Source organism: Halictus rubicundus, chromosome 12 (genome assembly GCF_050948215.1).
Source record: "Halictus rubicundus isolate RS-2024b chromosome 12, iyHalRubi1_principal, whole genome shotgun sequence".
NCBI classification, from domain to species: Eukaryota; Metazoa; Arthropoda; class Insecta; order Hymenoptera; family Halictidae; genus Halictus; species Halictus rubicundus.
Window position 1 is genome coordinate 4468091 of NC_135160.1, and position 20998 is coordinate 4489088.

General features: G+C 44.0%; 2 protein-coding genes across 7 annotated transcripts in view; one reads left to right on the forward strand and one right to left on the reverse strand.

Moving 5' to 3' along the window:
* Positions 1 to 238: 238 nt before the first annotated feature.
* LOC143359948 (dehydrogenase/reductase SDR family protein 7-like) lies at positions 239 to 1925 on the reverse strand. The gene is made up of 6 exons (XM_076798381.1): positions 1599 to 1925; positions 1392 to 1535; positions 1093 to 1312; positions 949 to 1033; positions 717 to 877; positions 239 to 653 (listed from the first exon to the last, which is right to left on the reverse strand). The coding sequence occupies exons 1-6, from the start codon at positions 1740 to 1742 to the stop codon at positions 454 to 456; spliced, it is 954 nt and encodes a 317-aa protein (XP_076654496.1). The 5' UTR covers positions 1743 to 1925; the 3' UTR covers positions 239 to 453.
* Positions 1926 to 3363: 1438 nt separating this feature from the next.
* The window catches only part of Mondo (MLX interacting protein mondo), a 28850-nt gene continuing 11215 nt past the window's right edge, over positions 3364 to 20998 (forward strand). For 3 of the 6 annotated variants that reach the window (XM_076798358.1, XM_076798360.1, XM_076798362.1), the window contains exons 1-3: positions 3364 to 3680; positions 8255 to 8615; positions 20070 to 20176. In XM_076798358.1, the coding sequence (XP_076654473.1) occupies positions 8272 to 8615; positions 20070 to 20176 (451 nt within the window). In that variant the 5' untranslated portion in view covers positions 3364 to 3680; positions 8255 to 8271. The remainder of the gene's footprint in view (positions 3681 to 8254; positions 8616 to 20069; positions 20177 to 20998) is intronic. The other 3 variants (XM_076798359.1, XM_076798361.1, XM_076798365.1) reach the window with 2 other exon arrangements.

The following is a 20998-nucleotide window of genomic DNA, read 5'->3' on the forward strand; positions in this document are numbered from 1 at the left end:
AAACATAATTTCTGTACTGAGTTGTATAAAATTGTAAGTAATAGATGACACAAACATTATATTTCAAAGTGCTTCAATCTTCTATTAATTCCATTAAAGCGTTTGTAGTATTAAAATGCATATAATGTACACAAATGCCATTATTCAGTGGCATAACAATAAACTATAGTTTGGATATAATTACGTTTATTTTAATCAACAAAATCGTTTCCCATTAAAAAAAAAAGAAGTAAAAACATCTGTTAATAATCATCTATTCTATGATCATCTAAATCTATTAATGATAACAGATAGATATTACAAATTTGTTACATATGTTTTGTTCTATGTACAATACGTGGTGCAGCGAAATATTATTAATTCGAAAACGGAAGTATAGTACTTTGTACAAATGATACAAAATATAACATAACAAAAAGTAATTAAAAATATTTAGTAATACAATGTTGAGTATTATCTGTCTTCTTTAGATTTTTTTGCCCGTTTGAGCATAATCCAAAAATAAAGTGGTGGACATAAAGTTCGCAAATAGATTGCAAACTTTGGACTAAATGTAGCTATAATTACATCCTTTTCATCCTTCAATATTGCTTTTAAAGTGCGCTGTGCAACATACTCGGGAGAGTATCCTTCTTCTGTAGTTTTATCCATTACTGCAACACAAAGTTTCACATTATGTTACGTTGAACATGGACTGCACTTCCATCTTAACTTACCTCCATAGACTTGTCCATTTCCTGTCAAGGCATTGAGAGAAAGAGCAGTGCGTACGTAGCCAGGACTGATAACATTAACTTTTATATTTTGATCAGCCAATTCTGCTCTGCAACTATCACACCATGCTTGCAATGCATGTTTTGACGCAGCGTATGCAGATCTGACACAATAATATTGACATTATTATGTGATAACGTACTCATTGAACAAGTAAACACAAAATATATTAACCTGTATGGAATAGCAATTTTTCCTTGCACACTGCTTACACATACTATATGACCATATCGTTGTTTTATCATAAACGGTAGCACAGCTGCAAAATCATGTGTTTAATATATGAAAATTCACAGTTAAAACTTCATCATCATTTACCTTTTGCCAATGCAATTTGAGCAAAATAATTAGTGAGCATTACTTTTATGTCTACATCTACACTTGTATTATCAACTTCTCCTCTATAAGAAATACCAGCATTATTAATCAAAATATCAACTTTTCCATGAATGTCAATTACTTTCTCCACTTCGGATTTTAAAGAATTAATGTTAGTTATGTCCAGTGGTAAAACTATAGGAGGATGAGTTGGTATAGTCTAAAAATCAAAGTGTACAATGGAATGACTCCTACACAATCAATTTGAAGAGAAGTCAGATTAACAAATTCTTGCATACGTGATGAGTATCTATCAAAGCACTCTTTACTCTTTCCAATTGTTCCTTCCTTCTGGAAACTAAAATCACCTTACAACCACAATTATAAAAGGCATGTGCCAGTGCTTCTCCTAATCCTGAACTAGCCCCAGTGATCATTACAACCTTGAATTCAAATCGCAATTAAAATTTCAAATTCAACCAGGGCGATTCTTCTACAATAGTTACCTTTCCACTGAGCATAGCTTTCTTTCGCTTATATTGCACCAGGTCATAGAAATGGTATATTAGCCATGGTATCGTTATTGGAAATCCGAGTAATTTAAATAACCACCATATCAACCACGAACCCTTTAACTGTTCTTCTTTCATGTTTATGAATATTTTAAACTATACGATGCAATACAGATGCAACAATTTTTCAATTATTGTCGGGTATCGTCGATTAAGCTGTAACTAAACAACTTAACACGATAGTTACACTTTTATGGACCTCCTAACCTATGAAATCCAACCTTTAGACTGCTTCAAGATGACCACATGGTATAGTGACTTGCGCAATTATCGATGCACGTTTTCTGCTTTTATTTACGTGCTTCGTTTATATATAGTTATAAACATAGAAACGTGACTATCGAGATAAAAAGCCGTTGTTCAGTTTTTACTATGACATAGTAATGATATCATGTTGTCATTGTATTGTTCTAGCGTAATAACGCGAAGTTGATATCAAGATCAATTTATTTTGTATTTCAAAAAGGAATAATACGTAATGTAGATTGTTTTACGATAGAACTTGCTTTTTTTCAATCTTTATTTCATCAAATGAAACGAAACGATTAACTTTGCTAATTATTTTATTGAGAATAAAGTAATAAATTTTTAGACAATACGTTGCTCGCATCGGTACCAGATTTCTCATTCTGGTACTCGAATTAAACTTCCTTGGTTTCGAGGGTGACATAATGTCAGGTTAACACTTTTTTTTCTTAGGTGGACGCGTAAAGGACATATGAAGATCAACGGCGTTTTTTCAAATGGAACGATATATTTTTCTATGTACTATCTGATAGGGCGTGTTAAGACGCGTACAGTGACCTGCGAGTCAAGGTCGCTGAAGATCGTTGAAGATCAACTGCGATGGAAAATATTTTATTTCGGGCAACCGATCGAATCTTTTTACCTACGAAAAAACTATTAACACATTCGCGACCGCAAATGTAAATTCTATTCCTAATTGTCGCTGACGTAAATTCACGTCATTATAAATTCTATTCCTGATGTGACGTGAATTGACGTGAATGACGTGAATTCACGTCTTGCAATTTTTGTTTCGGAATGCGGCAACCTTAGGCGCATTAATGGGATTGGATTGAAATTTAACTTATTAATTAATTTAATAAATTAATTAATCCTTGCTTTAGCGATACAAGTTTGCGGCAACCAGCGTCAGAATTTCATTATTTTCGCCGGTACTCAGTATTAGAAACGGAAAAAATTTGCCGGTCGCGAATGTGTTAACATGAGATTATGCCATCCTCGAAACCAAGAAAGTTTCGTCTGACACAATTCTTTTTCCATCATTGAAGCCTGTTTGAAGTACCCTGCGTATACTTCACGTTAAAAAAATAAAAATCTCAAAGTTACAGATCGATTCGTCTACAAACGGCAGAATAGCGTCAACCTTTACGTGACAAAATAAGTCAAATTGACATTAGGGACGAATGAGGGTTAATAAGCCTGTAGACAGTGACAGTATTTCTCGATCAAGACGCCTTGTAACATTTGCATTCCAACGTTAGACATCGCATGTGCAACAACGTAATATGTATCATCTGTGATATTGAATTTGATCTTATCGCTAGGCGAAAAGTAAATGGAGATTCGACATGGTGGGAAGAAGGAAGCGGGGGAATTTGAAAAAAGGCGGAAACAAGGATCGAAAAGTGGTTGTATTTATGGATCGTCTAGCAGACGGCGCCACGTTCGACGGCGTTTTGTAATTGGTCGGTAGTAAGCGCGCCCCTTGTCAGCTGTGCGCCAGAGAATCAGCCGTCGTCCGTCGTAGACGCGGATTCGTGCAAATGGCGTCGCTGCCAGTATGAGCGAGCGTATGCTGTCTAATAACGCGTACGGGCCTCGTCCGGGCGCGGCGCCGCGCGGCCCAGCCTGACGGCGAGCGTGAGTGTGACGATATTGGTCGGGATTCAGGGAATATATCAGTCCGAAGGGATCGTTAAAATTGCCGTCGAAGTAGCAACGGTGTGTACGGTATCGACAACGAGTGGTGACACGCAGTGAGAAAGAGAGGTGAGTGCCAGATAGAGAGCAAACTCGAGGAGGAGAACTGTGCGAGTCTAGAGAGAAGTGCCGTGTTACGCGTACACACACGCGTGAATGCAACACCACCGAATAAAACGTATCTGGCCATATCGAGCGATTCCCCAGATCGCTTTCTCGATCGTCCACGAAATCTTTTCTTAATATTTTCGATCGTCCGAACGAACCAATCGAGTCTCTTCGTTCCAACGCGGTCTTTAAACGCGGTCGGGATTTTCCCCGAGTTTTCAACGCTGGAACAAAAACATTGCGACAGAACACGTTGCTGCGACTCTGGTCGGTTAGGCTCGATTTCTAAAGCGAGAAAAACCAATGAGCAACAAAGAGGAGGGAAAGACAAAACGTAACCTTAGCCAGTACGGAAGCAACTCGGTCGAGTTTAGACCGTGCTCTCCGCGGTGACAGGTGCCATGCGTGCATCATTGCCAAATGCATTGTGTCGCTTCGAATCGCTGCATCGTTCCGCGCATATTTTCCCCCGAGATTAAACCGAAAATGCCAGTTGTCTCGGCGCGCAACCAAACGCGCCCGCCGACCACGATCGTCTTGTTCCGTATCGTTCCGTAGCCGATCGAAAAAGATTTTCGCGTCGACGGCAAATAATGACCAGATATTTCGTTATCGTGTCCCGTGGAAACTTTTCTAATTTCATTATTCCGCGTGGCTGTTTAAATGTGTCGATGTTATCGCGATGTAATCGGGGCGGCCATATTTTCCACGGCTAAAAAACACGTTTCTCGCGGACACGCGCACGTGTGGGCGAAGCAGAATGTTTTTGTTTGTGCGCCGACCAGCGCCTAAATACGTTCGACGGTTGCATAATAGACCGAGGTGCGCCCATCCGAAAGGGTTCTCTCGGTGTCCTCCTGAAATGGAATAGAGAACGGCCCGGTACACGTTATATTGTACACTATAGGCTGTCTCTCGCCCGGCCGTTGTAGATCAAGATCAAGATTAGACGAGGAGGAAGGAGGAACAACTAATGTCTCTCTTTTGTGCAGGGTCGAGGCGCGCGTTCCATAGAAATACAAGTATCGTTACGAGGAAACGAAGATTACTATGGAACGTGTACGCGCGCGGCGTTTCACGATTACGTCATGAACGAACGCGACCCGTTATTTTCTTGCGCGATCACGAAATAAATCCCGTCCTATCGAATTTATCGATAGAGCCGAACTTATCGATGGAGTACCGCGTGTCCCACCGGAAGAAAATCTCGAAACGACGCGGCGCGGCGGCGCGTTTCCTTGCGCGAACGTATCAGAAGTTTTCGAACCACGAGGAAAGGAAAAAACCTTGGACGGGCCGGAGTGGATAAGGCGGTTAACCTCTCGCCGATACCCCATGTGACACCGGGGCGAAAGGGCATTACACTTTCGAGATAACAATGTCATGGAATATTAAAAGCGTTCATTGAATGGAATTGTTGCAGAGAAAATCCGTTTGGATAAGAGTACACATGTAACGTTGAGAAAAAAAAAAGAACTGAAAAAACAAACAAAGCGGCGCTCGCGTACAGAATTAATTTGTTAACCAAGCAGATTCGTTTCTTTTATTTTTAGATTCACAATTGCGCTATTGAACAGCGAAATATCTTTCCCGCGCTGGTAATTATTGGCCGACGATAACTTTAACGATTGTTGACTGTTTCGCGTTGCGTTCGATACGGGGCAATCGAGCTAATTGAATTATTCGGTAATACTATATAATAATAAAAATTAGTATATTCGAAGCTTCTCGCGGGGCGGTCGTATCGAGCACGATAAACGCGAGAAAGAGAAAGAAGTATTGTCAGCTGTTCGATAATACGGTGAAAATCTCGTATCCCCGAAAACCGGTTGTAATGGATTAACCTGTGATTTATGATACCGGCTGTTCGATGCCCATTAGAGTGGACTTCGGTTTCCGTTACACGCGTTTTCGTAACATGCGCCTCGGCGAAAGTTCGCAGCACGCGCTCTTATTAGATGCGTGCAACATGTGCCGCGTATTAAATCCGTCCGACACTGCTCGCACCTTTCGTACGAGCCTTTCGAAGGTCCTTGAGCGGGTTCGATTTATACGATACTAATAATTTCGCAAAAAGCCACGATCGATTGCGACCACGGGATCGAAAGTACGCGGAAAGTTGCATTTACCTCGTAACCCACTAGTACAAATCATTCCATTCTATCTTCGATTGGTTTATGACGTAGCTGGCTGTTTTTCGCGGAAAGGATACGCTGGAAAAACCCGTTTGCTACATCGCGCCGCAATTTCCCAACTGGCTACTTTATTTTCGACCTATCTCGTCAGCACTTAAAAATTACAACTCCAATTTTGAAAATAGAGATAATTCCTCCGGAGAGAAATTTTGGAAACGAGGGCTGTGGGTTGCAGAAGGTTGGGTAACTATACTGGGCACTGTAATAGTGGCATTGATATTCAAAATATTGGATCAAAATCATCTCTTGGAATTCTTAGGGAATATGCTTTGGACCTGTAATATTCATCTACTTAGCAGCTATTTTTTTTTTAATTTTATATTTTAATATATTTTACACTCCTACGCTAAATATACATAAAATTGTAATAACACAGATACAAAAATTGTATTATTATTGTTTAGTATTATACTGTTGTAGAGCTACGTCCGGGTCGACACTAGTTCGTTGGAAGACAGGAATTAGACCATCCTCTGACCTGTTAGAGGAGTCTCAGGACGTTAATTGAACGCGAAACCTATTTTTCGTAGTTGCTTATCGAGCCCACACGTGTCCCGACCGCGTTAACTAATTCCGCCATCGGAAACCCGCCTTATAGACTTTCTAATATTCATCAGGTCTTGTTTTCGAAGAGCGCACGCGTGGGACTCATGAAATTCAAAGACAACCGTGCGGAATCGCGGCGATTATCATGCGTTTCGTGGGAACATGCGACGCGCTGTCGCCGCGAGGTTGATCGCGAAATGCGCACCGCGGTTAATTTTAGGCGAGCGGGTCCGCGGCTCGAAGTCACTGACCATTCTGAATTCTGCCGTGTTGACTGTACTTTCATGGAAACCGGGCCGCAGCTCCGACGCGATTTCAACGATCCGTGGTCGTTCAACCGGCCGTCGAGCTTGTTTATACGTTATTAATTGCGCGTATCAGCCGGCCTGCACCGGAAGCGCATCTCCTTACGAATCTCTTCGCGGAGTCGCAGAAATTGGCGAGCGCAGCGAAACGGCGCGTTCGGACTCGAATAATTGTTCTATTTTGTTCATTCTGTATCTGTATATGGCTCTCGGGTACAAATCGGGCTCAGGCGATTAGCCGAATCGAGATCGAAAATAAAATATTGATACCGGATCCGAGTAATCCCGATAAAGATCAACGAGGATCGATCGGTAGACGAGATTTGGGCACCTTGTTCTATATTTCTGAGAAACGGGGAGTCGACCTATCGGGTCATGGTATCTCTTGCAAGATTAATGGCTCCCGGGGCGCAAGGCAGATCGGAGCGATAGAAATCGAAAAATTTGACCCGGTTGCATAAGCAAGGGTGGAATCGGTCCACGCGTGTCCGGCATCGTGTGCTGCAGGCACGCCGCAATTATTGCGGGGGTTAACGAGCGGCTTGATAGGAGCACTCCGAGCAGAGTGTTCGACCGTTATCGGACGACTCGATAAAGACGGTTTGTTGTGTCTGGCGGAAAGGACTCGTTCTATCGGAACCGAGCGTAGACTTTGCAGCTAGCGATTTCGCGAAACGAGGTCGACCAATACCGCTGAATTCCGCGTAAGCGACCTCGTTCCGCGTTCGCGGCCCAGCCCCCGGCCCGGGCACGTGAATTTCAAGCTCGCTTTCTGGATCGTTGATACCTGGGGAAAGCCCATCGCGCGTAATCGGCGTCGGTTTCCATCTCGTTGCCTCCGCGATCGAGCGGAGCTATTCGCGCGGAAAACAAAGAGCACGAGAGTAGTCAATAAGCCGGGAACGATCGTTTTGCTTGTCGCGGAATAGTAGCGCGATTTCTCTGTCGTATCTCCTCTGCTGCTAGCATACTGCTGTACCAGACAATCGTACCGTAAAACCGTCCTGCTTGTTATGCCCGGCTCGTTGCTGCGTCGAGTAGAATTTTAGTCGAAACGGTTAAGCGGAAGCGGAAGCTAGCGATTCAATCGTTCGCTGGCACGTTCACGGTCCCATCGTCTACAATTTTATACAAAATGCTGGCTGGAAAGCCGTTTTGAAGTTTGCGAAACAATTGCGAACACTCGCTAAAAGAAAGCTGTTCATTTTCGCTCAATGTTTGAACTTAGATCCTCCGGACTCTGTTTAGTTCGTCCGAAATCTGTTGAAGATCTAGAGGTCCAAGTCCCACGCTTTTGCGGATGAAAACATTAGTTGTGTGCGCGGAATACCGATTGTTATGAGCGCATAATTGACTCTAGAACGGTGGGTTTCCTCGAGTACGCTCGCGGACGATCGAGAAAGACGACTGAAAAGCAAACGAACGGTTTATAAAGCCGCGAACAGGTATTGTTTTCGCGAACACGTTCCGAAGTGACTGTGCTCCGCAGAGTGCCGCCACGGAGGGATGCAGGCCGAACTGATGTACAGAAAACCATTGACGATGACGACGCCGAGCCAGAGTTTTCATCGTCCTGGCGCCGGGAAGAAGGAGGCCGGGAGGGACTCCAGAGAGGCGATACACTCTGGACACTTCATGGTCTCGGACTTCGAGGCGGAGGCCCAGGACGACGAGGACGAGCTCGCTGTACCCGTACCTGACGAGGAAGCCGCCAAGATGGCGATCATCACGCCGCTCGGCTTCCTCCACGAGAAGTTCGCCAGCACCTTCTACAGCAAGAAGAGTCCTCAGCAGCTCAGCATCGAGACGTCCTTGAACAAGCTGTTCCAGTGCATGTCCCTCGCCTACAGGTGAGTTTCTCTTTTCCCTCGGTTTTCATTACGTCGCACGCGTATCGTAGAGAAATCGGGATCGCGACGGTTTCGATGCTCCGGCCGCCTGCTGTACCATCGATGCTCATCTCGCAAACTTTTCCCCTCCTTCGCCATCTCCTTTCGCGACGCACGATTGGAGGAATTGGATCCACACGCTGCGGACCTGGGACCCCCGAGTTCCACTCCTGATTCATTTTTTGCAACGTTCTGCGACCGGCAGGTTCGCGGTTTTAGTAGGCCAGAGTCGATTCCAGTTGTATTTCGAGCTCGGCAACCGGACAAACGCCGCACCGCCGGCATTCCGGCTGATAACGGACAATTGAATTAATGAAGAAGAGGCCGTAGAACCACACGACAACATCGCAATTAAGCTCGCCCTCGGCGAAGCTCCTTCGGCTGTCGCCGCGGCGGCAATTTCCGTTCTCTTTCCCGGAGCTTTTCGCTCCAAGATCACGATCAATTCCTTGTGATCGTTTCAAGAAACCAGTCGCGCAAAGTCGTTCAGTTTTATCGCGCGAACGAATTGCTTATCAGCGCCCGCATACCTTCCTGCTCTCGTTCCGCGAGAAAACGCCCCGCGTTCGCTCCGAGCACAATAAATCATGTCGACGCGTCTCCGCGCCGAACCGCTATAGTAATTTAATCAGCGACCGACGATCCGTCTTCGGGTATTTTTAACGGCGAATCGGTCAGACGCCGAATATCTCCTACCGTCGGTTATTAATAAATGTATTTTGTCGCGCATTTATCTGGAGCGAAATTTTTCGCTCGGCGAACCGGGAGCATCGGTCCTCTTCTCTTTCTCTCTCTCTCTCTCTCTCTCTCTCTCTCTCTCTGTATCGAAGAGATAACGAACGTGGGGGCGTGACGATGGCAACGCCGCGTATCTACATTGTCCACGCGGCACCCGCCGAATTACCCGGGCTCCCTCAGTGTTCGCGATTCAATTAAAAAGCGCACCCGTCGAGAGTACAAACACTTCAGCCTAATGATGCCAGCTTATTACGTATTATCGCCGCACGATAGCCATCGGACTACGATAATTAGAACAGTTCGATCGCGAGCCACCTGCGTCCCCGTTACACGCGCGACGAGCTCCAAAATTCCAAGGTCGAACGCGACCTTTTCAGATTGACGAACCGAGAAAACAAACGCTCGGATGTTTAATTGCCAGATCGGGGACCTCCGCATGCAAATTATCCTTTCCATGGAATATTTCACTCGGTCAGGATATTTCTCGCGACGATCGTAAAGTAGAAATGTCGTTAGCGTCTGCCAATGGAAATGTTTCCCCGTATTTTGCAAACTTGCGAATCCTATGAATGCGTAATGATCACCGCAGAAGCGCTGCGGTCGCCGAGTCCTGTAACCAGACGCTTTTAAATTGGCGGTTTCAACAATCCGAGAAAGATAAATTTTTGATGCAAACGATTTTCCTTCACATTTCAACCGTCGGATCTCTGGAAACTGTGACGTTGTTAGAAATTACCATAATTCGAAGCAATTTTAACGTCACCAAGCTCGTTTCTGTTTAACGAGTTGTTGATTATTTCACTGTGATATGTGTAAATGCACATTGTATATTGTACATTGTGTATGAAATGTTTTGGGTTCGATGTAACTTCTGGATTTTGGAGTAAAAATTCTCTTGTAAAATTCTGCTACAACTCAAAGTATGTAATTTTAACATTTTTTTGGGGAATGGTCAAACCTTAAAGAAATCATTAAAATTTATTATTCAAATGGCATTGAAATGGACTCGTAAAGCGTGCTGTAGGCTCGCTTCCTAAACTACAACGACCTCGCGTCAGGTTTTAATTAGAAATTCCGAGAAACCTTGCGAATACGCGCACTTTCTGAACGCGCAAGTGTCAGCAGCGAGATCGTCTTTGTTCGAGCTTGTACAGATACGCAGGAGCATCTGTAGAATCCGTGAATCATTGCATACGCTGCAGGGATCTATGGAACTCGGCGCACGCGTACGCGAACCCGCAGTACGGTCAGCGTTTCCAATGCAACCGACCGGGAAAAGCTCGAGACGGTCTCGATGCGGCGGCATAGGTTCAAATCGGTAATCGGGATTGGATAATAAATGAACCGATACCGTAACTCCGCTATTGTTGTTCCGCGTTCGCGACGGGAGGGTTAATCGATTGATGATGATTTATGTCGGAACTGCAATTGGTCGGGCGAGCGCGCGAAATGAAAAGGCGTCTATATTTTTATCTGCGAGCGAAGTGCAGAGAGAGAGAGAGAGAGAGAGAAAGGGAGGGAGAGGGAGAGAGAAAAAAGAGAGGGTTATTATTGTCACGGTGACGCAACCGAGCGTCCATCCCGAACAACAGCCTCGTAAATTTTATTTACGGCGCCTGTCGGAAAAGCAAAACAATAAAAGCGCCGAGTTTCTGGATTTCCCTACGATAACCGGCGCTCTTATCAGCCGGAGATTATCAGATTTCTCGCGAATGTGGCCCAAGCAGGACCACAGAGGTTGCCATTCGAATTCGAGATAAGTAGCTGATAAATAAAATACAGCGACGTACAAAAGTTTACGAATCTGAGACTCTCTTCCTAAAATTCCCTGAAAGTATCGCAAATATTTTTGACTTTACACGCACTCCTCGGCTATGTTTGAATATAAATAAAAATATGATTATTGCCATAAATAGCTCGGCGAATCGTATTATGTGTCGGGAGCGGCGCCGACGGAGTGCAAAAGGTTAATTAATATTGAACGGCCGTGGCAGGCGAAGGAAACAACGAAATAAAGAAACGCGGGTTTATTATCTTCTAAGGCTGAAGAATTGGAAGAAGCGTCTCCGTCGCTTCCGGAATATAAAGTGAAGGACTGTCTGGCCGGAAACTTTTGCCGGTCGCTGTATACGTTATCGGGCCGATCAATAATTCGTTTGACGTAACGAAAGAGCTCTTCAGAATGTTCGGAAATTAAGGCTTCGCCTCTCGAGATACTCCTGTGTGTACACGGGACTGTTTTCTGGCCACTTACGACATGATGAACTGCTACGAACAGGACAGCCAATTAGTTTCTTCGCTGGTACACCTGTTGCGCCCGCGCTCGCCTGTTTGCCGCGTGCCTAACTGTGACTCGAGGGGCCCGGGACTGATTATATCTTCGCTAACTATTTTCGGACGTCGTTCGTTACGGGACGACATGGAGAACGGTTTCGCGAACCTGAGATTCATAAGAAATCGCGACGGTTTTTATACATCTCGAGCGTGCACGCGCCTTAATTGCTCCGCGGCTAATAATCTAGCGGCACAATAATCGACCTGTATCTGATACGATCCCGTCCCAATGCAAACTCGGCAGGAATCTCGCGAATTGGGCTGTCTTATTATCAGCCGACGAATGTTTATATGTTTACCGTACACGTCAATCTGCAAAATACGGCGATTAACTTCGGCAATTTCTTCGTTTTCCACGTAGCTTGAGTCCCGAATACACGAGACGATTTTTAATATCATAAGTAGACCGGGGATCTGCAAAATAAAAATTTTCTGCATGAATTTTAAGGAGCAAGAGTCGAATAAATGATCGATTGCTTCTTTTGATAGATTTATACAATCGGAAGTGTTGCGAGGACGTTCTTAAATTCTTGTGACTGTTTTTAGTTTTTCATTCTTGTTATAAATTCATAAAATCCGCACTCCGATCACAAGTGCCAGGACACTGCAGGTTTGAATAGCTATATGTAGATAGGCGAGCACATGCACCGGAAAATATGCATGCGATTGATCAGAATGCAAAATTATTGATACGATCGAGAACGTAAGATTCAACGAGGCGCATTAAAAGCGGCCACTTAAAATCGATTGAATCACACCAAGCGTCCAAAGACAATAAATGGTGGCACGCGCGTAAAAATGGAGGAAACCCGTTCCGCCGAAAATTCAGCTTCCCGTCCGAGTCAATTTTGCCGGGAGGAACCAACTGTTGCTCGCGTTTAGCGAAAATGTTTGCGATCGCACATATTCAAACGATGACACCGCCTATGCTAATTGCATCTGACCTCAGCAATGGACGGGAGGCGTGCGAACGTTCTATTGTGTTAGCGGTTCGATCGGCTGCCATCGATGATATATCGCCGATTTCCAGGGGGACAGGGAGCGTACATTTCGAGCATTTGTGCGTTGTCACCAGGACTAATTCGTTCGCCGTAAAACGGCAACGAACATACATTATGGTGACACTTGTTGAGCCGCCGCTAATACCGTTTGATTCTTTGTTTAACATGATAATAGCCCCGGCCACGTTGTTACGACAAGGCTCGAATAATCCCGCCCGCCGCCTCGAATCGACGCGCCGAGCAGACCGTTTTCGCTCGGTGGATCTTTGCGAAAAATATATTCCGAGAATTTCCATTTCGAGGGCGAGGCACATTGTTGACGCAATTAGGAATCGTTCGGACACTTTTTGATCGGTATTTCAGCCTACCGTGGAACGAAATGCTTATTTTCTTTGGACAAGGAAGCGAAATTTAATTCAATTGGAAAATAAGAAAATTCTCCACTGTCGGACACACTGCTCAACAATTTTTTCCATAAAATCGAAATCAACGAAAACAATTGGCTCCTCCAATTTTCTTCCTCGGTGTATTAGAATTCGAACCGCAGAATCGTAACCGTATTAACGGGCGTTCGGTGTCTCGATTACAAACCGCACGACTCCGCTGTCCGTGGTCTGCAGCAGCAGATGGGACTAGAATTGAATTTAATTCTGCCGATTCCCTCCAATTATCTGTATTTCATGGATATCCGGGAAGGATCGTTCACTGAAAACATCTTCGAACGATCCCCGAGCGTCGTAGAATCCCACGGAGCTGCGCCGTCACCTGCCGGATCTAGATCCTCGATCGTCGACCACCGAGAGGAAAATGCGATTCTTCGGAATCTTCGAATTAATGCGAGCATCGCGAATAGTTTCCGTCGGATCAGACGCTTCGCGGTTTGTTTAACGAAGCGAAGGGCGGCTTCCGGACTGATCCATGGATCAGGTCTCGTGCGGGATCGCGGAGCGCGTGTCTCTCGCCCCGCGAACGCCGAGAGACACTCTCGCGCGTAACTCGAAAAAGTGAATCGAGCTAAATTACCGTAAAGGCCTCCGTGTCTCTATGTGCGCGGGCGCGTATCTGTCTCTTCGCCTGTGTCCCGCAGCGTGTCTTTTATCATGCAAGGCCACTGCGTCATCGGAGCACGCGCACAACCATACCTCCGCGGGAGCATGAGCGCCAGCGAGCGACCGCGGACAGTTTTCCCTCCGTTTCCCGTGAGCCTCGGAAACAATCTTTTGCGGAACGACCTACGGGGTTCCACGAAACACGCATTAAACAAATATCGAGGATTGTTTCGTTCAGAAATAATGAAATTCGCGGGAGATACGCGCCATTGACGGAAAGCCGTTTTCTCGGAAACGATCTACTAGCCTGTCTCTGGATGCTGGATCATCAGTGGATTTTATGTATTTGTAGCAAAAATTGCGAAATATAAAACCTTAGAAAGCTTAGAAGAATTTTAAAATATATTAGATGCTTATTAAAATTATATTTACACTAGAACTACCGAGCCCTGAACGCGACTTAGACTGATCCCTTTATGATAACAGCAAGATTGAATTTGCTCAGGTTTCATACGATTTTTATGGTAACATGTACTCCAAAGAGATGTATTAACCCTTTGCACTCGAGTGGTGACTCTGAAGCACCATTAGAAATTGTTGTGGCATTATTTCAAAGAAATTACAAAAAATATTACAATGTATTTACTACAAAATTTGTATTTAACAGATTACTAAACATTTACATATTATATGTGGAAATCGGATCAGTTTCGTATGAATAAAATGAAAATATTCTAAGACGAAAGAAAAATTTAGTTTTAGAATGAAAATAGCGCCAAGTACAATGGGTTACCAATTTTTCGTGAAAACGTTCTCATAGTTTCACTAATTGTGAAAGAAAAAATCATCCACCAGTCATTGTGACTGGTTCGGTAGTTCTAGTGTTGAAGGAAAATACGAGATCTCGGATTTGGTTCTCGATCCTTGTAATCGACGCAGAGAATTTTGAGCTTGCACCATGGCACTGTGAATTGACATAGATCGCAAGCTTGCCAGGATTAAAATATTAAGAAAAATTGAAAATTTTCGATTCTTTCGTGCCGTTACCGTGGTACCCCTTCAAATCCGAGCTTCACTCGCTATCACGCCGTCCTTATCCTCACGCTGCCATTTTATCGCCACCGTCCAGTTTCTATCACACTCCCCTCCCATCTTTCCGAAGCTACGTCGGGTTTTCTTTCCTGAATGAAACGGAAACGAGGCAAAAGCACGCGAGATGGCGAAAGCAATGGAGTATCGATACCGCTGGGCGTTTATTGCACATCCGCGTTTTTACAGACGTTAGACGTTCGCCTGGCGGAAATGAAACGAGCAAAAGCTTTTGTTTCATGAAATACTGTTCGTGTATCTGCTCGTACGTTTATTTGCTGTGACAGACCTGACTTTTTATGGGAAATACCGCAAACATTGTTAACGTTGCGAACTTGCCCCAGTTCTTGTATTTACAAGTGCTGTAAATGCATAAAAATCTACAACGATAATCGTGCAATAGTAATCGTTTCTTAATTCTTTTATTGCACAAACATGCCGTATACGGTACGCGTGTATTGCATTAACTGTTATTGGAGTAGAATATCCATTGACTGAATTTAGCCTTTTCAGAAAAAATCTTTTCAATGATGCTTGTAATCTACATTTCGAAATTGATAGCGAGATTGTAAAATGGGAACAGAAAAATGTCGGACGATTTTAAGTAATCGATTACGATGCCGGTGACTTAATAAAATTGTTACAAAAACGCTATGCAGTCATCTTGGAAAATTTTTATCTTGCACAATGGTCCACAGTCTATAAATACTTGTTTCCCGAAGAAATCAATTTCATAAATTTTCGAGCAGTAAAATATTCTCTTGCGCCACGAAGGCGTCTGATTCCGCGTCCCAAAGGATATAAGATATCCAAATACTTCCGGGTATTATCGAATTCCTCTAGCGGTGTCGCCTTGAAAGGCTTCGAACCTGCAGCATCCCGAGCCATTTCCGGTTGCCATTAGGAAAAGCTGGTCGCCGAAGAAGAAAATACGCGTAAAATTTTCGGTCGAGTCATTCGTCGATGCGTGCCGTACACGTGCCACAATTGCGCTGGTTTGCGCAACCAGATTTTCTAGAAACTTGCGGATCTAGGAACTGGAGGAAAGCACGAGAGATAAGCGCGTCTCGCAGAACTCGTTCGGAAAAGAACGGTGAACCGTGACATCGTGCAGTGCGTTTCCCAGACAACATTCCGTTACTCGAAAATTATAGCCGACACGAAAAAATGTTTCAGACAACAAGTTGTATTTGTTCGACATTGCGGTAACCCTGAAAAACTGTACTGTAAAACTGCGGTAACCCTGTATTTTTGATTACGTGGCGTCTCGAAGGCGACACGAAGACGCTTTCAAAACACTAGAATCATTCTGTTTTTGCGGAATCTATTCTAGTTCGATCGGACTTTGCGCGACACTATTATTCTCTAGGCCTTGTAACTGTATTCTGTAAACAGTTCATGAAATTACAAGGTTTCAAAGAATTTTTATGGATTTTTAGAAACATCCTGTAAATAGATTTATTCGCAATCAGTCGTCGCCGACATGGAAAAATGGTTAACAATTGACGGGCAGGTAGGGTCAGATGAATATTGAATAATTTTTCACAGCACGTATCTACGCGTATTTCTGTTAAAAATCAGGAAGGAGTTTTTTTCGAGTATTCTTTAAAACTTAAAATAAAGTAGCGTTTAAATTTATCAAAATAACACACACACACACAGTTGCACACATTAGCACAGTTGGAAAATGAATTTTGATAGAAGCTTTTCACCTGCAGGTCAGGCGTAGTTAATACTTGTTTATTGGTATTAAAATCATTACTTACCTATGCAATACGATCACTTCTATGGAGTTTCTAAATACCATGGACGCGAAAGCAGATTTTTGTCTATTGTCGACGCACTGTGCGTCCTCGGTTTCAGCGGCGAATAAATGCGGGGCATCAATAGCTCGACAGGCAAACAGCGCGTTATCTGATAACGTGGATCCACCCTCGCTTAATTGATCGACAAAATCGCTGGCCGAGAAAGAGGCACGCGTTGGCACCGGCGAAACGTAAATCTCGGCGACTCGTAATTGCCCTGCCTCCTCTCGACGGTTTGCCAGAATATTTCTCACCGAGTTCGCCTAATCGCCCCTCGCGCTATAATCCCTTAATTGCTAGGCCAATAGAAGAAACTATCAGGCGATCGCTGGATCTGGAGTCAGACAAGCATCGTCCTCACAGTGGCCGAGTAGGGGTTTTATTAAATTCCGCTCGTCATGCTCGTTTCGCCCGAAAATTCCCGAACTGGGCCAAGATCGCGTCAACGTCGTCTCGAACCGGTCGGACCCGTCGTTTTCGATAATTCCAGGTCAGGGATTTTTATGCGATAAACGATATTGATCGTCGATCTACTTTGCGCTAGAAACCTATTTTTCAACGTTTTTTTACCCCCGTTAACCAACCCGTAAATAGATAAGTTCTTGAGATACCGAGGATTTTTTCGATCTGAGAACAAAAGTCACAATTGGATCTCTCGATCTCTGTTAACACTACCGGACGAGTCAAAATGACTTGCTCCTAATTTTTCTTTTCGAAATAACGAAGTTATAAATATGTTTTCGTGAGAAAATTTTTCAATAAACTTCTCCATCGAGGTAGATACTCAACACTAGATTTACGGGACCCGTCAAAATGACGGATTCTAATATTTTCAATTCACGAATATTGAGATTGCAAACATGGATCCACGAAGAATTATTTAACAAATTGATTTCTCTAGGTATATATTATTAAAAAAATTACTACACATTTCGATAGATATATTCATGTTATTTTTATAAGGAAATGTAAAATAGTAATTTTTAGTGCTCCGTGAACCTAGTGTTAAACAAAACAGGTACGAAATCTAAACAAATGCAATTTCGTTGTTATTATATGGCAATGTATGTCAGTTGCATTTACTGGCCGGCAGTTCTAGTGTTAACGCACCGGTTACGTAGTTCACTATTCTTTTTTTCGTGTTACTTAATCCCTTATTTTCCGAGTTAGCAGACCGGAAACTCTTAATGCTCTATCGAGCGAAATAAGCGAAACGATTAAGCGAATTGTTTTCAGCGAATTTTCAACCGTCGCCCGTAATCGCTGTTTCGCGAGCACGCGCGCGCGTTTACGTGAAATTTCCCATAAAATCTGTCGCCCCGGGCATGTTTCTCCGGTCCGTTATCTAATCGTGCGACAGAAAAATGAAAAACTGGCTAAGGAAGTCGGGTGGCCAGGGTCTAATGCCAAGGAGAACGTACGCGTCGCGGCGCGCCACGGCGTCCCTAACAACGCGAATAGTCGTCAGTGGAAATCTTCCTACTGGCGTGTTCCCATGTTGTTGACTTTCCGATCAGAGATGACGTATCGGAGAACGCTGATAACGAGCATTTCGGTCCGTTCACATCGATGCGACAGGCGAAAATCGAACGAATCGACTGTTCCTTCGCCTCGGCTGCGAAATTCAGCACGGTTTACCTCGCTCGGATAATCGCGGCAAAGCGTTTCACTATGGTTGAGTAAACACGTAGCAGTTTTTCCGTCGACCAGGAAACACCTCGTTCGCTCCTTTTCCCGATAAATTAACTTCTATCCGAAGCATTGTTCAATTTTCAATTGTTCACACTTGATTTAGACTTTTCGATATTTTCCCTATCTTCAATTCTTGGGAAGCGGACGACAATGCATAGCTGCTGGGGTTCGGTTAATTAGATGTGATCAATGTTACGAATAATGAGCTCATTTTACGAAACGCATTTTCCGATGGGAAGTCATCTTAACACTAGGTCTGCGGAGCACTAGATGTGACTATTTTATAATGCTTTATAAAAATAATAAGAACGTGTCTGTCACAATTTTCAGCCATTTTTTAAATAATATACACCCACAATAATGTATTGAATAATTCCTCATGGATGCATCTGTGCATTCTCAATAATCGTCCTAAATTAAACATATTAAAACGTGTCCCGCGAACCTAGTGTTAAGCAATTTCCAAAGCCGTAACAGTTTGCTTGGAGAGCTCCGATAAATTTTTATCTGAAGTACCTGCTCTCGAATTTTCGAGATTCCCATTTCGTAGAAATATCGGGCGTACGAGTTCTCCTTTATTCAAATATGAAGCTCGAATTATGCGCTTTTCGAAGCGTGTTTTTCAACGGGGGGAATTCGTCTTGAGCAATATCGAAGGCGCGTCGCTCGGAGAAGTCCGATAAAGCTGGATTAATTTTCCGAGCGCGTTCCAGATCGACACGGAGCACTCGAAAGCTCCGCGGATTAGGCTTGAGCCGTTTATAGTGACACGATCGTTCGACTAACAACTTCCACGAACCACTTCACTTGATAATTCTGTCTGTCTCTTCAACCGGTGCATCTGCCCCGCGTTGCATCCTCCTCGAAATTAGCGCTCGCGTTTTCTGGGCTGCGCTGAACAACAACCTTGCCCTCGTTGCATGAAACTCATTCTCATTCTATTTCGCGTTCCCGGAAATTGGGTGCCAAGATGAGTCAAAAACTGCTGCAAGAGAGTCTATCTGGTCCTCGTAATCCGGTGTTCGCGGGACTATAGCTCGCTGGCAAATATTCGTTAAAAAATGTTTGAATAGACTTTTATTGGTAATAGAGTAGACCACTCCCTCGATATTAGTTGTGCGATTACTGATGTTACAAAACTGCTTCTGTGAGCAATTTAAGAGAATTTATTCAGCAGATTGAGCAATTTATTTCTGAGACTTATTAATGCAGTTTTGCAATTTATATGATTCCAGTCGCTTTAACAGTCTACTTCCAGTGTTAAATAGCGTTGCACAATTATCCCGAAGCACCCGCTATAATTACAGACGCAGCTTTCGGCTGGTTCACGGGATGCATAATTGTTTAACCCTTTTCTGTCTACCTTGTAAATGATTTCCGCAGTTTACCCTGGTCCAATTATAAAATTAGAGAAACCAGTTGCGAGCTTAGTCTGCAGCAACGATTCCAGCGCGAAGCGACGACGCGAGCTGCATCTCTACGATAGCGCAGTATAAATTTCACGAAGTCTAATCAATCACGGCTATCAAGACCCGTCACCGAAGATAGTAGAACAGTTAGTATACGGGCTTAAATCGTGTTATTTTGGACCTACAGGCATCGAATTCTCTCGCGCGACCGTCTCCCAATTGTTCGTTAAAATGTAACGCCGATCGGGTCGAACGTTTTGCAGTGGGTATGACGTATGGGCATTTGAATTTGTTCCAGACAGAAACTGACATCGCCCAAGTGGAATCGGTTCAAAGGGATCAGGCTGAGATGGAAGGACAAGATCAGGATGAACAACGTGATCTGGAGGTGCTGGCACATGCAATGTAAGGAACATACATACAAACGAAACGAAACGAAATCTCGCGTTGGTCCGAACCGACGACGCCAGGGAACTATAAACAAACCGCTCGGCAATCTTGAACGCAAACACTCGTCGGCGACGCTTCATTGTCCGACACTCGATCCTCTAATTGTCTCGGGCGCAAATGACGACGCGACCGGAAGTACCACGAAGACCGTGAAACCGACGCCAGCACGCTGGCTAATTTTGCTGACCTTTAACAATCGTTCCGCACGATAACCCGGGCTACTCCGATAACGTCGCCCTTCTTCTTGTTTTTCCGTTCCCGAAAGCTCCATCCTCGGATGAACTGTTATGGCAAACAGTTCACGGTTCGAAGGTCGTCTCGTCGTCCCATGGCAGAAGGCCAGGCTTTCCGTGAAAAATCCATCCAAAATTATTTCATTTCTGTTTCGTTATTTCGCCTCTCCCTTTCCTCAGAATTTCTCAGAAGAGCGGCGAAAGAGAAATGTTTCTGAGACGCTTGCAGCAACTCGGAGAAGTGTAAAGGGTTGCAGAAAAGAAATGAGAGATGCGACATAAAGAACGAGTTCTTTGAGTGAATCAGAATCTGGAATTAAAGACGCTCTTTCGACCGCCATTGCAAACTATTCTAAACCGGTCTACAGTTATTCCGATTCAAACTCCCGCCTTTGACGCAAAATTCTCTTCGCGGCAAAGATGAATGACAAGTGTTTCGATAGACTGCGGATTTTATGTGACAACAACGAATGAAAGGAACAGGAAACGGTAAAAACGTCTGAGGAATCGAAAAGTATATTGTTTCAAATCTATTGAACCTATT

What these genes read in the sequence shown, in the direction of transcription:
- LOC143359948 (XM_076798381.1), bottom strand. Translation starts at nt 1,742, where the DNA reads ATGAAAGAAGAACAGTTAAAGGGTTCGTGGTTGATATGGTGGTTATTT. An exon ending in TCAAATTGCATTGGCAAAAG is followed by an intron (nt 1,034 to 1,092) that starts GTAAATGATGAT and finishes ATGATTTTGCAG; the next exon opens with CTGTGCTACCGTTTATGATA. An exon ending in AAATGGACAAGTCTATGGAG is followed by an intron (nt 654 to 716) that starts GTAAGTTAAGAT and finishes TTTGTGTTGCAG; the next exon opens with TAATGGATAAAACTACAGAA.